The sequence below is a fragment of the Salmo trutta genome, chromosome 31, assembly GCF_901001165.1.
Source record: "Salmo trutta chromosome 31, fSalTru1.1, whole genome shotgun sequence".
Classification (NCBI taxonomy): Eukaryota; Metazoa; Chordata; class Actinopteri; order Salmoniformes; family Salmonidae; genus Salmo; species Salmo trutta.
Window position 1 is genome coordinate 44,620,486 of NC_042987.1, and position 17,598 is coordinate 44,638,083.

General features: G+C 42.0%; 1 protein-coding gene across 1 annotated transcript in view; it reads right to left on the reverse strand.

Moving 5' to 3' along the window:
- Positions 1–6,755: 6,755 nt before the first annotated feature.
- The window catches only part of emilin2a (elastin microfibril interfacer 2a), a gene marked incomplete in the record, with an annotated part of 64,021 nt that continues 53,178 nt past the window's right edge, over positions 6,756–17,598 (reverse strand). The window contains 2 exon segments of the mRNA XM_029726670.1: positions 6,756–7,394; positions 7,746–7,883. Of these exon segments, the coding sequence (XP_029582530.1) occupies positions 7,069–7,394; positions 7,746–7,883 (464 nt within the window).

Here is a 17,598-nt window from a genome sequence, read left to right on the forward strand (position 1 = left end):
GGATCTTGTAGTCATAGCAGATAATATTCAAATTTTTGGTGACTTTAACATTCACATGGAAAAGTCCACAGACCCACTCCAAAAGGCTTTCGGAGCCATCATCGACTCAGTGGGTTTTGTCCAACATGTCTCTGGACCTACTCACTGCCACAGTCATACTCTGGACCTAGTTTTGTCCCATGGAATAAATGTTGTGGATCTTAATGTTTTTCCTCATAATCCTGGATTATCGGACCACCATTTTATTACGTTTGCAATTGCAACAAATAATCTGCTCAGACCCCAACCAAGGAGCATTAAAAGTCGTGCTATAAATTCTCAGACAACCCAAAGATTCCTTGATGCCCTTCCAGACTCCCTCTGCCTACCCAAGGACGTCAGAGGACAAAAATCAGTTAACCACCTAACCGAGGAACTCAATTTAACCTTGCGCAATACCCTAGATGCAGTTGCACCCCTAAAAACTAAAAACATCTGTCATAAGAAACTAGCTCCCTGGTATACAGAAAATACACGAGCTCTGAAGCAAGCTTCCAGAAAATTGGAACGGAAATGGCGCCACACCAAACTGGAAGTCTTCCGACTAGCTTGGAAAGACAGTACCGTGCAGTATCGAAGAGCCCTCACGGCTGCTCGATCATCCTATTTTTCCAACTTAATTGAGGAAAATAAGAACAATCCGAAATTTATTTTTGATACTGTCGCAAATGGAGGATGGCTTTCACTTCAGCAGTAATAAATGTATGAACTTCTTTGAGGAAAAGATCATGATCATTAGAAAGCAAATTACGGACTCCTCTTTAAATCTGCGTATTCCTTCAAAGCTCCATTGTCCTGAGTCTGCACAACTCTGCCAGGACCTAGGATCAAGGGAGATACTAAAGTGTTTTAGTACTATATCTCTTGACACAATGATGAAAATAATCATGGCCTCTAAACCCTCAAGCTGCATACTGGACCCTATTCCAACTAAACTACTGAAAGAGCTGCTTCCTGTGCTTGGCCCTCCTATGTTGAACATAATAAACGGCTCTCTATCCACCGGATGTGTACCAAGCTCACTAAAAGTGGCAGTAATAAAGCCTCTCTTGAAAAAGCCGAATCTTGACCCAGAAATTATAAAAAACTATCGGCCTATATCGAATCTTCCATTCCTCTCAAAAAATGTTGAAAAAGCTGTTGCGCAGCAACTCACTGCCTTCCTGAAGACAAACAATGTATACGAAACGCTTCAGTCTGGTTTTAGACCCCATCATAGCACTGAGACTGCACTTGTGAAGGTGGTAAATGACCTTTTAATGACGTCAGACCGAGGCTCTGCATCTGTCCTCGTGCTCCTAGATCTTAGTGCTGCTTTTGATACCATTGACCACCACATTCTTTTGGAGAGATTGGAAACCCAAATTAGTCTACATGGACAAGTTCTGGCCTGGTTTAAATCTTATCTGTCGGAAAGATATCAGTTTGTCTCTGTGAATGGTTTGTCCTCTGACAAATCAATTGTAAATTTTGGTGTTCCTCAAGGTTCCGTTTTAGGACCACTATTGTTTTCACTATATATTTTACCTCTTGGGGATGTCATTTGAAAACATAATGTTAAATTTCACTGCTATGCGGACGACACACAGCTGTACATTTCAATGAAACATGGTGAAGCCCCAAAACTGCCCTCGCTAGAAGCCTGTGTTTCAGACATAAAGAAGTGGATGGCTGCAAACGTTCTACTTTTAAACTTGGACAAAACAGAGATGCTTGTTCTAGGTCCCAAGAAACAAAGAGATCTTCTGTTGAATCTGACAATTAATCTGGATGGTTGTACAGTCGTCTCAAATAAAACTGTGAAGGACCTCGGCGTTACTCTGGACCCTGATCTCTCTTTTGAAGAACATATCAAGACTGTTTCAAGGACAGCTTTTTTCCATCTACGTAACATTGCAAAAATCAGAAACTTTCTGTCCAAAAATGATGCAGAAAAATTAATCCATGCTTTTGTTACTTCTAGGCTGGACTACTGCAATGCTCTACTTTCCGGCTACCCGGATAAAGCACTAAACAAACTTCAGTTAGTGCTAAATACTGCTGCTAGAATCCTGACTAGAACCAAAACATTTGATCATATTACTCCAGTGCTAGCCTCCCTACACTGGCTTCCTGTTAAGGCTAGAGCTGATTTCAAGGTTTTACTGCTAACCTACAAAGCATTACATGGGCTTGCTCCGCCCTATCTTTACGATTTGGTCCTGCCGTACATACCTACACGTATGCTACGGTCACAAGACGCAGGCCTCCTAATTGTCCCTAGAATTTCTAAGCAAACGGCTGGAGGTAGGGCTTTCTCCTATAGAGCTCCATTTTTATGGAATGGTCTGCCTACCCATGTGAGAGACGCAGACTCAGTCTCAACCTTTAAGTCTTTACTGAAGACTTATCTCTTCAGTAGGTCCTATGATTAAGTATAGTCTGGCCCACGAGTGTGAAGGTGAACGGAAAGGCAGGAGCAACGAACCGCCCTTGCTGTCTCTGCCTTGCCGGTTCCCCTCTCTCCACTGGGATTCTTTGCCTCTAACCCTATTACAGGGGCTGAGTCACTGGCTTACTGGTGTTCTTCCATGCTGTCCATGGGAGGGGTGCGTCACTTGAGTGGGTTGAGTCACTGACGTGGTCTTCCTGTCTGGGTTGGCGCCCCCCCTCCCCCCCTTGGGTTGTGCCGTGGCAGAGATCTTTGTGGGCTATACTCGGCCTTGTCTTAGGACGGTAAGTTGGTGGTTGGAGACATCCCTCTAGTGGTGTGGGGGCTGTGCTTTGGCAAAGTGGTGGGCTTATATCCTGCCTGTTTGGCCCTGTCCGGGGGATATCATCGGATGGGGCCACAGTGTCTTCTGATCCCTCCTGTCTCAGCCTCCAGTATTTATGCTGCAGTAGTTTATGTGTCGGGGGGCTAGGGTCAGTCTGTTACATCTGGAGTATTTCTCTTGTCTTATCCGGTGTCCTGTGTGAATTTAAATATGCTCTCTCTAATTCTCTCTTACTTTCTTTCTCTCGGAGGACCTGAGCCCTAGGACCATGCCTCAGGACTACCTGGCATGATGACTCCTTGCTGTCCCCAGTCCACCTGGCCGTGCTGCTGCTCCAGTTTCAACTGTTCTGCCTGCGGCTATGGAACCCTGACCTGTTCACCGGACGTGCTTGTTGCACCCTTGACAACTACTATGATTATTATTATTTGACCATGCTGGTCATTTATGAACATTTTAACATCTTGACCATGTTCTGTTATAATATCCACCCGGCACAGCCAGAAAAGGACTGGCCACCCCTCATAGCCTGGTTCCTCTCTAGGTTTCTTCCTAGGTTTTTGGCCTCTCTAGGGAGTTTTTCCTAGGGAGTTTTTCCTAGCCACCGTGCTTCTTTCACATGCATTGCTTGCTGTTTGGGGTTTTAGGCTGGGTTTCTGTACAGCACTTTGAGATATCAGCTGATGTACGAAGGGCAATATAAATACATTTGATTTGATTTGGAAGGCAACTCGTGCCCTAATTTCGTCCACCTTGTTTTCTAGAGATTGGACATTGGCGAGTAATATGCTCGGGAGCGGTGGATAGTGTGCTGGCCTTCTGAGTCTGATCAGTAGGCCGCTCCGTCTGCCTCTCCCGTGTCGTTTTTGGTCAGCCTCTGGGATAAGATTGCATGTCCAGGGTGGAGATCCAAACAAAGGATCCGCTTCGGGAAAGACGTATTCCTGGTCGTAATGTTGGTAAGTTGTCATCACTTTTTTATCCAATAGTTCTTCCCGGCTGTATGAAATAACACTTGAGATTTCCTGGGCTAACAATGTAAGAAATAGTACATAGGAAACTATGCAGTTATTTGTTTTTTAAGGACCTGAAGTGAGGCGACCATCTCTGTTGGCACCATCTTGCAATCGTAGGTCTCCAAGTGGGATGTGAGGAGATCAAACAGCTGCGGCAGGTTGAAGGCTTTGGTCCTCTGGAGGATTTTGTCTTTCAGGACTATCATGGCAGGTTCCACGTAGTTGTTGGTGTCATTCCCACGGGTAAGCATGTCCTCTGAAACCCAGGGTCCAACACTCCATATGACCGTAGAGTTTCTCCCGGTAAGCCAGGAATTTACCTGCAATTGTTCAATGAATAAACATAAAACAACTGACATCACTCATCACTGTGAAACGCTCCCTAAAACACTTCTGCGAGCAGGCCTTTCTAATTGACCTGGCCCGGGTATCCTGGAAGGAGATTGACCTCATCCCATCAGTAGAGGATGCCTGGTCGTTCTTTAAAAGTGCTTTCCTCACCAACTTAAATAAGCATGCCCCATTCAAAAAATGTAGAACTAAGAACAGATATAGCCCTTGGTTCACTCCAGACCTGACTGCCCTCAACCAGCACAAAAACATCCTGTGGCGTTCTGCACTAGCATCGAATAGTCCCTGTGATATGCAACTTTTCAGGGAAGTCAGGAACCAATACACACAGTCAGTTAGGAAAGCAAAGGCTTGCTTTTTCAAACAGAAATTTGCATCCTGTAGCTCTAACTCCAAAAAGTTCTGGGACACTGTAAAGTCCATGGAGAATAAGAGCACATCCTCCCAGCTGCCCACTGCACTGAGGCTAGGAAACACGGTCACCACCGATAAATCCACCATAATCGAGATTTTCAATAAGCATTTCTCTACGGCTGGCCATGCTTTCCACCTGGCTACCCCTACCCCGGCCAACAGCTCCGCACCCCCCGCAGCTTCTCTCCCGAGCCTTCCCAGCTTCTCCTTCACCCAAATCCAGATAGCAGATGTTCTGAAAGAGCTGCAAAACCTGGACCCGTACAAATCAGCTGGGTTAGACAATCTGGACCCTCTCTTTCCAAAATGATCCGCCACCATTGTTGCAACCCCTATTACCAGTCTGTTCAACCTCTCTTTCGTATCGTCTGAGATCCCTAAAGATTGGAAAGCTGCCGCAGTCATCCCCCTCTTCAAAGGGGGTGACACTCTAGACCCAAACTGTTATAGACCTATATCCATCCTACCCTGCCTTTCTAAAGTCTTTGAAAGCCAAGTTAACAAACAGATCACTGACCATTTCGAATCCCACCGTACCTTCTCCGCTATGCAATCTGGTTTCCGAGCTGGTCATGGGTGCACCTCAGCCACGCTAAAGGTACTAAACGATATCATAACCGCCATCGATAACAGACAGTACTGTGCAGCCATCTTCATTGACCTGGCCAAGGCTTTCGACTCTGTCAATCATCGTATTCTTATCGGCAGACTCAACAGCCTTGGTTTCTCAAATGACTGCCTCGCCAGGTTTACCAACTACTTCTCAGATAGAGTTCAGTGTGTCAAAACAGAGGGCCTGTTGTCCGGACCTCTGGCTGTCTCCATGGGGGTGCCACAGGGTTCAATTCTCGGGCCGACTCTGTATATATATCAACGATGTCGCTCTTGCTGCTAGTGATTCCCTGATCCACCTCTACGCAGACGACACCGTTCTGTATACATCTGGCCCTTCTTTGGACACTGTGTTAACAAACCTCCAAACGAGCTTCAATGCCATACAACACTCCTTCCGTGGCCTCCAACTGCTCTTAAACGCTAGTAAAACTAAATGCATGCTTTCAACTGATCGCTGCCCGCACCTGCCCGCCCTACTAGCATCACTACTCTGGACGGTTCTGACTTAGAATATGTGGACAACTATAAATACCTAAGTGTCTGGCTAGACTGTAAACTCTCCTTCCAGACTGATATTAAACATTTTGAATGCAAAATTGGCTGTACTTTTTTTATTCCATGTGTAACTCTGTGTTATTGTTTATTTCGCACTGCTTTGCTTTATCTTGGCCAGGTCGCAGTTGTAAATGAGAACTTGTTCTCAACTGGCCTACCTGCTTAAATAAAGGTGACATATTAAAAAAAATAAAAAATAAATCCAGGCTGCTTACATATCCTCCCTGGAACAAGACAGGACAGTCATTTGTTTCCATTGCTCTCCCCATCCAGCATCTCTTAATTCTTAGTCATCATGGATATATTCAACTTAGAAATATTCACTGGAGCCCCTCTAATTACTCTTTCTAAAGTTAAGCCATACAGAATGACTTGTTAACACCATCCATCCAACTATCAGACAAATCTTCAAATGGGTTTATTGACAACATACGTGAAGGAATGAATCAACCCTACTGCTTTACTAATGGTAACAGGATGTGGTATGGAATACTGAATAACCTGTAAAACAGATTAATCTAAACAGGATGTGGTATGGAATACTGAATAACCTGTAAAACAGATGAATCTAAACAGGATGTGGTATGGAATACTGAATAACCTGTAAAACAGATGAATCTAAACAGGATGTGGTATGGAATACTGAATAACCTGTAAAACAGATGAATCTAAACAGGATGTGGTATGGAATACTGAATAACCTGTAAAACAGATTAATCTAAACAGGATGTGGTATGGAATACTGAATAACCTGTAAAACAGATGAATCTAAACAGGATGTGGTATGGAATACTGAATAACCTGTAAAACAGATGAATCTAAACAGGATGTGGTATGGAATACTGAATAACCTGTAAAACAGATGAATCTAAACAGGAGTTGGTTTTTTTAAAGAAAAAAAAGTATATATATATATATATATATATAATTTTATAAATGTTAATTTAGGAAAATGTTTTAAAACAAAAAGTGGAAAAAAAGCAGATATCTATATTGTAAAATACATGAATGACCACTTAATATTTTTTTATATCTTTGGCATAATTGTTCAGTAAAAAGGTGAGCATAGAATTACTTTTTACATGGTGAATATCTATATATCTATGATACAAATCATTATTCTGAACAACTGCAGGGTTGCAGAATTACTTTTTACATGGTGAATATCTATATATCTATGATACAAATCATTATTCTGAACAACTGCTGGGTTGCAGGAGATTGGATTTCTGGTATCTGTTTAAATGTATTCCTGCTTTCTGATTGGTTGTGGAATGTACATGACCAAGTCCTTGCTGTGTGATTGGTTGGCCCAGTGGTAACTATCTGGTGATTGGCTGCGGGGCATAGAGGAAGATGGCGCTGAATGTTGATAGGATGTCTCTGGACTCTGTGGTGGCCAGCTGTCCTGCGGTCCGGACCAGAGCTACGTGGTCCCCTTGCCTCAGAGACAGGATCAGGCTGAACGAGACAGAGCCTCCACAGGGACAACTGTCCTGGACCGCTGTCCCTGCTACAGACCCGGAGCTCATCAGCCTATGGACACTACGGTTGGAGACAGACAAAACAGCCTCCAGTCCCTTCCCTGGCCGAGCCATCAGAACTCCTGAGATCAGGTAACGGCCTTCCATCGGTATCGTGAAGATACCTGGAGAGAGAAAATAATATATTAGTCTGTGTGTGTGGACATGTTTAGCTATTCTTGTGGGGCCAGAATAGTAAACAAACAAAAATTTGACCAACTGGGGACATTTTGTTAGTCCCCACAAGGCCAAATACTATTTCTAGGGGGTTTAGGGTTAAGGCTAGGAGCTAGGATTAGGTTTAGGGTTAAGGTTAGGTTTTGGGTTAGGGTAAGAGTATGGGTTAGGTTTAGGGTTAGGGAAAATAGGATTTTGAATGGGACTTAATTGTGTGTCCCCACAAGGTTAGCTGTACAAGACTGTGTGTGTGTGTGTCTCTCTCTGTGTGTGTGTATGTGTGTCTGTGTGTGTGTTACCTGTGTGAGAGTTGTAGTGTCCTCCATCGTTGACCAGCACCTTGTTGAAGCGGATGGTTCCAAACTCCCCAGAGAACTGAGAGGTCAGGCCAGCAGAGAAGGAGAAGGGGTCTGCAAGGAAACTACTGTCTGAAGACACTGCGACACAAAGACAGACAGGTTAGAGGACAGACAGATGCTATTAAATCAAAGTGCTTCTGGGGAGTTAAATGTACACCTAACACAATTAGTGACACTGTTGCTGTTCTGCGTACTTGTGTAGCAAAAATACACAAACGTGTACAGCCCTTCAATTTGTAATTTGAAGCAGAGGGTCTAATGGCACCGGATGGAATGGTGGCCGTTTTATGGACTCCTGACCTTTCTGTATTTTTTTCAGGTGATCATACTGTTTCCGCTGTTGTTTCCTGTGACCGAAAAGAGCTTCTGTACATCAGAGCAGCTATCACTAACCTCAATTTGGATGAGGACTTCTACTTCAATGAGTCGTAAGCGAAAGACATATTGAACATCGCAGACCAGGCCCAACTCCCTGACACTCGAAGGAAATGGCGCTCTAGAGGCCGGCATGCGGGATACTTGACGAGACTACGTCGGAGAGTGGATAAATCGCGTCTACCCTCTGTTCTATTGGAAAACATGCAATCACTGGAGAATAAACTGGATCTCGGACCTCCATTCAAGATGATCCTATCAACATGATCTGAAGAACTACAGTGCACTCGGAAAGTATTCAGACCCCTTGACTTTTTATACACTTTGTATCGTTACAGCCTTATTCTAAAATTGATTAAATAGTTTTTTTCCCCTCATCAATCTACACACAATACCCCACAATGACAAAGCAAAAACCGGTTTTTAGAAATGTTTGAAAATTTATTAAAAATAAAACACTGAAAAATCACATTTACATAAGGGTTCAGACCCTTTGTCCTGTTGGAAGGTGAACCTTCGACCCAGTCTGAGGTCCTGAGTGCTCTGGAGCAGGTTTCATCAAAGATCTCTATGTACTTTGCTCTGTTCATCTTTCCCTCAATCCAGACTAGTCACCCAGTCCCTGATGCTGAAAAACATCCTCACAACATGATGCTTCACTGTAGGGATGGTGCCAGGTTTCCTCTAAACTTAACACTTGACATTCAGGCCAAAGAGTTAAATCTTGGTTTCATTCATTTTTTCATTTTTTTCTCATGGTCTGAGAGTCCTTTAGGTGCCCTTTGGCAAACTCCAAGTGGGCTGTAATGTGCCGTTTACTGAGGAGTGGCTTCCGTCTGGCCACTCTACCATAAAGGCCTGATTGGTGGAGTGCTGCAGAGATGGTTGTCCTTCTGGAAGGTTCTCCCATCTCCTCAGAGGAACCCTGGAGCTCTGTCAGATTGACCATTGGGTTCTTGGTCACCTCCCTGACAAAGGCCCTTCTCCCTCGATTGTTCAGTTTGGCCGGGTGGCCAGCTCTAGGAAGAGTCTTGGTGGTTAAAAACGTATTCCATTTAAAAATGATGGAGGCCACTGTGTTCTTGGGGACCTTCAATGCTGCAGACATTTTTTGTTACCCTTCCCCAGATCTGTGCCTCGACACAATCCTGTCTCGGAGCTCCAACGACAATTCCTTCGACCTCATGACTTGGTTTCTGCTCTAACATGCACTGTCAACTGTGGGACCTTATATAGACAGGTGTGTGTCTTTCCAAATCATGCCCAATCAATTTAATTTACAACAGGTGAACTCCAATCAAGTTGTAGAAACATCTCAAGGATGATCAATGGAAACAGGATGCACCTGAGCTCAATTTCAAGAATTTCGCTACACCTGCAAAAACCTCTGCTAAACACGTGTATGTGACCAATAAAATTGAATTTGATTCGAGTCTTATAGCATAGGGTCTGAATACTTATGTAAATAAGGTATTTCTGTTTTATTTATTTAAAAACAATTTAACATTTTATAAATCGCTTTGTCATTATGGGGTATTGAGTCATTATGGAGTATTGAGTCATTATGGGGTAGTGAGACATCATGGGGTATTGAGTCATTATGGAGTATTGAGTCATTATGGGGCATGGAGTCATTATGGGGTATTGTGTCATTATGGGGTATTGAGTCATTATGGGGTATGGAGTCATTATGGGGTATTGAGTCATTATGGGGTATTGTGTCATTATGGGGTATTGAGTCATTATGGGGTATTGAGTCATTATGGGGTATTGTGTCATTATGGGGTATGGAGTCATTATGGGGTATAGTGTCATTATGGGGTATTGTGTCATTATGGGGTATTGTGTCATTATGGGGTATAGTGTCATTATGGGGTAGTGTGTCATTATGGGGTAGTGAGACATCATGGGGTATTGAGTCATTATGGGGTATTGAGTCATTATGGGGTAGTGTGTCATTATGGGGTATTGAGTCATTATGGGGTATAGTGTCATTATGGGGTAGTGAGACATCAGGGGGTATTGAGTCATTATGGGGTATAGTGTCATTATGGGGTAGTGAGACATCATGGGGTATTGAGTCATTATGGGGTATTGAGTCATTATGGGGTAGTGTGTCATTATGGGGTATTGAGTCATTATGGGGTATTGTGTAATTATGGGGTATTGTGTCATTATGGGGTATTGAGTCATTATGGGGTATTGTGTAATTATGGGGTAGATAGTCATTATGGGGTATTGTCTCATTATGGGGTATAGTGTCATTATGGGGTATTGAGTCATTATGGGGTGTTGTGTCATTATGGGGTAGATAGTCATTATGGGGTATTGTCTCATTATGGGGTATTGAGTCATTATGGGGCATGGAGTCATTATGGGGTATTGTGTCATTATGGGGTATTGTGTCATTATGGGGTATAGTGTCATTATGGGGTAGTGAGACATCATGGGGTATTGAGTCATTATGGGGTATTGAGTCATTATGGGGTATTGAGTCATTATGGGGTATAGTGTCATTATGGGGTATTGAGTCATTATAGGGTATTGTGTCATTAAGGGGTATTGAGTGATTAAGGGGTATAGTGTCATTATGGGGTAGTGAGACATCATGGGGTAGTGAGACATCATGGGGTATTGAGTCATTATAGGGTATTGAGTCATTATGGGGTATTGAGTCATCATGGGGTATTGAGTCATTATGGGGTATAGTGTCATTATGGGGTATTGAGTCATTATGGGGTAGTGTGTCATTATGGCATATTGAGTCATTATGGGGTATTGAGTCATTATGGGGTATTGAGTCATTATGGGGTATTGTGTCATTATGGGGTATTGTGTCATTATGGGGTATTGAGTCATTATGGGGTATAGTGTCATTATGGGGTAGTGAGACATCATGGGGTATTGAGTCATTATGGGGTATAGTTTCATTATGGGGTATTGAGTCATTATGGGGTGTGTGTCATTGTCATTATGGGGTATTGAGTCATTATGGGGTATTGAGTCATTATGGGGTATTGAGTCATTATGGGGTAGTGAGTCATTATGGGGTATTGAGTCATTATGGGGTATTGAGTCATTATGGGGTAGTGAGTCATTATGGGGTATAGTGTCATTATGGGTATTGAGTCATTATGGGGTATTGTGTCATTATGGGGTAGATAGTCATTATGGGGTAGTGTGTCATTATGGGGCATTGAGTCATTATGGGGTATAGTGTAATTATGGGGTATTGTGTCATTATGGGGTATTGTGTCATTATGGGGTATTGTGTCATTATGGGATATTGTGTCATTATGGGGTATAGTGTCATTATGGGGTAGTGAGACATCATGGGGTATTGAGTCATTATGGGGTATTGAGTCATTATGGGGTATAGTGTCATTATGGGGTATTGAGTCATTATAGGGTATTGTGTCATTATGGGGTATTGAGTCATTATGGGGTATAGTGTCATTATGGGGTAGTGAGACATCATGGGGTATTGAGTCATTATGGGGTATTGAGTCATTATGGGGTATTGAGTCATTATGGGGTATTGTGTCATTATGGGGTATAGTGTCATTATGGGGTATTGAGTCATTATGGGGTAGTGTGTCATTATGGGGTATTGAGTCATTATGGGGTATTGAGTCATTATGGGGTATTGAGTCATTATGGGGTATTGAGTCATTATGGGGTATAGTGACATTATGGGGTATTGAGTCATTATGGGGTATTGAGTCATTATGGGGTATTGTGTCATTATGGGGTAGATAGTCATTATGGGGTATTGTCTCATTATGGGGTATTGAGTCATTATGGGGTATTGAGTCATTATGGGGTAGATAGTCATTATGGGGTATTGAGTCATTATGGGGTAGTGTGTCATTATGGGGTATTGAGTCATCATGGGGTATTGAGTCATCATGGGGTATTGAGTCATTATGGGGTATTGAGTCATCATGGGGTATTGAGTCATCATGGGGTATTGAGTCATTATGGGGTATTGTGTCATTATGGGGTGTAGTGTCATTATGGGGTATGGAGTCATTATGGGGTATTGTGTCATTGTCATTATGGCGTATTGAGTCATTATGGGGTATTGAGTCATTATGGGGTATTGAGTCATTATGGGGTAGTGTGTCATTATGGGGTATTGAGTCATTATGGGGTATTGAGTCATTATGGGGTATTGTGTCATTATGGGGTATTGTGTCATTATGGGGTATTGAGTCATTATGGGGTATTGATTTATTATGGGGTAGATAGTCATTATGGGGTATTGTCTCATTATGGGGTATTGAGTCATTATGGGGCATGGAGTCATTATGGGGTATTGTGTCATTATGGGGTAGTGTGTCATTATGGGGTATTGAGTCATTATGGGGTATAGTGTCATTATGGGGTAGTGAGACATCATGGGGTATTGAGTCATTATGGGGTATAGTTTCATTATGGGGTATTGAGTCATTATGGGGTAGTGTGTCATTGTCATTATGGGGTATTGAGTCATTATGGGGTATTGAGTCATTATGGGGTAATGAGTCATTATGGGGTAGTGAGTCATTATGGGGTATTGAGTCATTATGGGGTAGTGAGTCATTATGGGGTATAGTGTCATTATGGGTATTGAGTCATTATGGGGTATTGTGTCATTATGGGGTAGATAGTCATTATGTGGTATTGAGTCATTATGGGGTAGTGTGTCATTATGGGGTATTGTGTCATTATGAGGTATAGTGTCATTATGGGGTATTGAGTCATCATGGGGTATTGAGTCATTATGGGGTATAGTGTCATTATGGGGTATTGAGTCATTATGGGGTATTTTGTCATTATGGGGTATTGTGTCATTATGGGGTAGATAGTCATTATGGGGTATTGTCTCATTATGGGGTAGTGTGTCATTATGGGGTATTGAGTCATCATGGGGTATTGAGTCATAATGGGGTATTGAGTCATTATGGGGTATTGAGTCATTATGGGGTTTTGAGTCATCAAGGGGTATTGAGTCATTATGGGGTATTGAGTCATTATGGGGTAGTGTGTCATTATGGGGTATTGAGTCATCATGGGGTATTGAGTCATCATGGGGTATTGAGTCATCATGGGGTATTGAGTCATTATGGGGTATTGAGTCATCATGGGGTATTGAGTCATCATGGGGTATTGTGTCATTATGGGGTATTGTGTCATTATGGTGTGTAGTGTCATTATGGGGTATGGAGTCATTATGGGGTATTGTGTCATTGTCATTATGGGGTATTGAGTCATTATGGGGTATTGAGTCATTATGGGGTAGTGTGTCATTTTGGGTTATTGAGTCATTATTGGGTATTGAGTCATTATGGGGTATTGAGTCATTATAGGGTATTGTGTCATTATGGGGTATTGTGTCATTATGAGGTATTGAGTCGTTATGGGGTATTGTGTCATTATGGGGTAGATAGTCATTATGGGGTATTGTCTCATTATGGGGTATTGAGTCATTATGGGGCATGGAGTCATTATGGGGTTTTGTGTCATTATGGGGTAGTGTGTCATTATGGGGTATTGAGTCATTATGGGGTATAGTGTCATTATGGGGTAGTGAGACATGGGGTATTGAGTCATTATGGGGTATAGTTTCATTATGGGGTATTGAGTCATTATGGGGTACTGTGTCATTGTCATTATGGGGTATTGAGTCATTATGGGGTATTGAGTCATTATGGGGTATTGAGTCATTATGGGGTAGTGAGTCATTATGGGGTATTGAGTCATTATGGGGTATTGAGTCATTATGGGGTAGTGAGTCATTATGGGGTATTGTGTCATTATGGGGTAGATAGTCATTATGGGGTATTGAGTCATTATGGGGTAGTGTGTCATTATGGGGTATTGAGTCATTATGGGGTATTGAGTCATTATGTGGTAGTGTGTCATTATAGGGTATTGAGTCATTATGGGGTATTGAGTCATTATGGGGTATTGAGTCATTATGGGGTATTGAGTCATTATGGGGTATAGTGTCATTATGGGGTATTGAGTCATTATGGGGTTTTGTGTCATTATGGGGTAGTGTGTCATTATGGGGTATTGAGTCATTATGGGGTATAGTGTCATTATGGGGTAGTGAGACATCATGGGGTATTGAGTCATTATGGGGTATAGTTTCATTATGGGGTATTGAGTCATTATGGGTTAGTGTGTCATTGTCATTATGGGGTATTGAGTCATTATGGGGTATTGAGTCATTATGGGGTATTGAGTCATTATGGGGTAGTGAGTCATTATGGGGTATTGAGTCATTATGGGGTATTGAGTCATTATGGGGTAGTGAGTCATTATGGGGTATAGTGTCATTATGGGTATTGAGTCATTATAGGGTATTGTGTCATTATGGGGTAGATAGTCATTATGGGGTATTGAGTCATTATGGGGTAGTGTGTCATTATGGGGTATTGAGTCATTATGGGGTATTGAGTCATTATGTGGTAGTGTGTCATTATAGGGTATTGAGTCATTATGGGGTATTGAGTCATTATGGGGTATTGAGTCATTATGGGGTATTGAGTCATTATGGGGTATAGTGTCATTATGGGGTATTGAGTCATTATGGGGTATTGTGTCATTATGGGGTAGATAGTCATTATGGGGTATTGTCTCATTATGGGGTATTGAGTCATTATGGGGCATGGAGTCATTATGGGGTATTGTGTCATTATGGGGTATTGTGTCATTATGGGGTATAGTGTCATTATGGGGTAGTGAGACATCATGGGGTATTGAGTCATTATGGGGTATTGAGTCATTATGGGGTATTGAGTCATTATGGGGTATAGTGTCATTATGGGGTATTGAGTTATTATAGGGTATTGTGTCATTATGGGGTATTGAGTGATTATGGGGTATAGTGTCATTATGGGGTAGTGAGACATCATGGGGTATTGAGTCATTATGGGGTATTGAGTCATTATGGGGTATAGTGTCATTATGGGGTATTGAGTTATTATGGGGTATTGAGTCATGGGGTATTGTGTCATTATGGGGTAGATAGTCATTATGGGGTATTGTCTCATTATGGGGTATTGAGTCATTATGGGGCATGGAGTCATTATGGGGTATTGTGTCATTATGGGGTATTGTGTCATTATGGGGTATAGTGTCATTATGGGGTATTGAGTCATCATGGGGTATTGAGTCATTATGGGGTATAGTGTCATTATGGGGTATTGAGTCATTATGGGGTAGTGTGTCATTATGGGGTATTGAGTCATTATGGGGTATTGAGTCATTATGGGGTATTGAGTCATTATGGGGTATTGTGTCATTATGGGGTATTGAGTCATTATGGGGTATTGTGTCATTATGGGGTAGATAGTCATTATGGGGTATTGTCTCATTATGGGGTATTGAGTCATTATGGGGCATGGAGTCATTATGGGGTATTGTGTCATTATGGGGTAGTGTGTCATTATGGGGTATTGAGTCATTATGGGGTATTGTGTCATTATGGGGTAGATAGTCATTATGGGGTATTGTCTCATTATGGGGTAGTGTGTCATTATGGGGTATTGAGTCATCATGGGGTATTGAGTCATAATGGGGTATTGAGTCATTATGGGGTATTGAGTCATTATGGGGTATTGAGTCATCAAGGGGTATTGAGTCATTATGGGGTATTGAGTCATCATGGGGTATTGAGTCATCATGGGGTATTGAGTCATTATGGGGTATTGAGTCATTATGGGGTATTGAGTCATCATGGGGTATTGAGTCATCATGGGGTATTGTGTCATTATGGGGTATTGTGTCATTATGGGGTGTAGTGTCATTATGGGGTATGGAGTCATTATGGGGTATTGTGTCATTGTCATTATGGGGTATTGAGTCATTATGGGGTATTGAGTCATTATGGGGTAGTGTGTCATTTTGGGTTATTGAGTCATTATGGGTATTGAGTCATTATGGGGTATTGAGTCATTATAGGGTATTGTGTCATTATGGGGTATTGTGTCATTATGAGGTATTGAGTCGTTATGGGGTATTGTGTCATTATGGGGTAGATAGTCATTATGGGGTATTGTCTCATTATGGGGTATTGAGTCATTATGGGGCATGGAGTCATTATGGGGTTTTGTGTCATTATGGGGTAGTGTGTCATTATGGGGTATTGAGTCATTATGGGGTATAGTGTCATTATGGGGTAGTGAGACATGGGGTATTGAGTCATTATGGGGTATAGTTTCATTATGGGGTATTGAGTCATTATGGGGTACTGTGTCATTGTCATTATGGGGGTATTGAGTCATTATGGGGTATTGAGTCATTATGGGGTATTGAGTCATTATGGGGTAGTGAGTCATTATGGGGTATTGAGTCATTATGGGGTATTGAGTCATTATGGGGTAGTGAGTCATTATGGGGTATTGTGTCATTATGGGGTAGATAGTCATTATGGGGTATTGAGTCATTATGGGGTAGTGTGTCATTATGGGGTATTGAGTCATTATGGGGTATTGAGTCATTATGTGGTAGTGTGTCATATTGGGTATGAGTCATTATTGAGTCATTATGGGTATTGAGTCATTATGGGGTATTGAGTCATTATGGGGTATTGAGTCATTATGGGGTATAGTGTCATTATGGGGTATTGAGTCATTATGGGGTTTTGTGTCATTATGGGGTATTGTGTCATTATGGGGTATTGAGTCATTATGGGGTATAGTGTCATTATGGGGTAGTGAGACATCATGGGGTATTGAGTCATTATGGGGTATAGTTTCATTATGGGGTATTGAGTCATTATGGGTTAGTGTGTCATTATGGGGTATTGAGTCATTATGGGGTATTGAGTCATTATGGGGTATTGAGTCATTATGGGGTAGTGAGTCATTATGGGGTATTGAGTCATTATGGGGTATTGAGTCATTATGGGGTAGTGAGTCATTATGGGGTATAGTGTCATTATGGGTATTGAGTCATTATAGGGTATTGTGTCATTATGGGGTAGATAGTCATTATGGGGTATTGAGTCATTATGGGGTAGTGTGTCATTATGGGGTATTGAGTCATTATGGGGTATTGAGTCATTATGTGGTAGTGTGTCATTATAGGGTATGAGTCATTATGGGGTATTGAGTCATTATGGGGTATTGAGTCATTATGGGGTATTGAGTCATTATGGGGTATAGTGTCATTATGGGGTATTGAGTCATTATGGGGTATTGTGTCATTATGGGGTAGCTAGTCATTATGGGGCTATTGTCCTCATTATGGGTATTGAGTCATTATGGGGCATGGAGTCATTATGGGGTATTGTGTCATTATGGGGTATTGTGTCATTATGGGGTATAGTGTCATTATGGGGTAGTGAGACATCATGGGGTATTGGATCATTATGGTATTGATCATTATGGGGTATTGAGTCATTATGGGGTATAGTGTCATTATG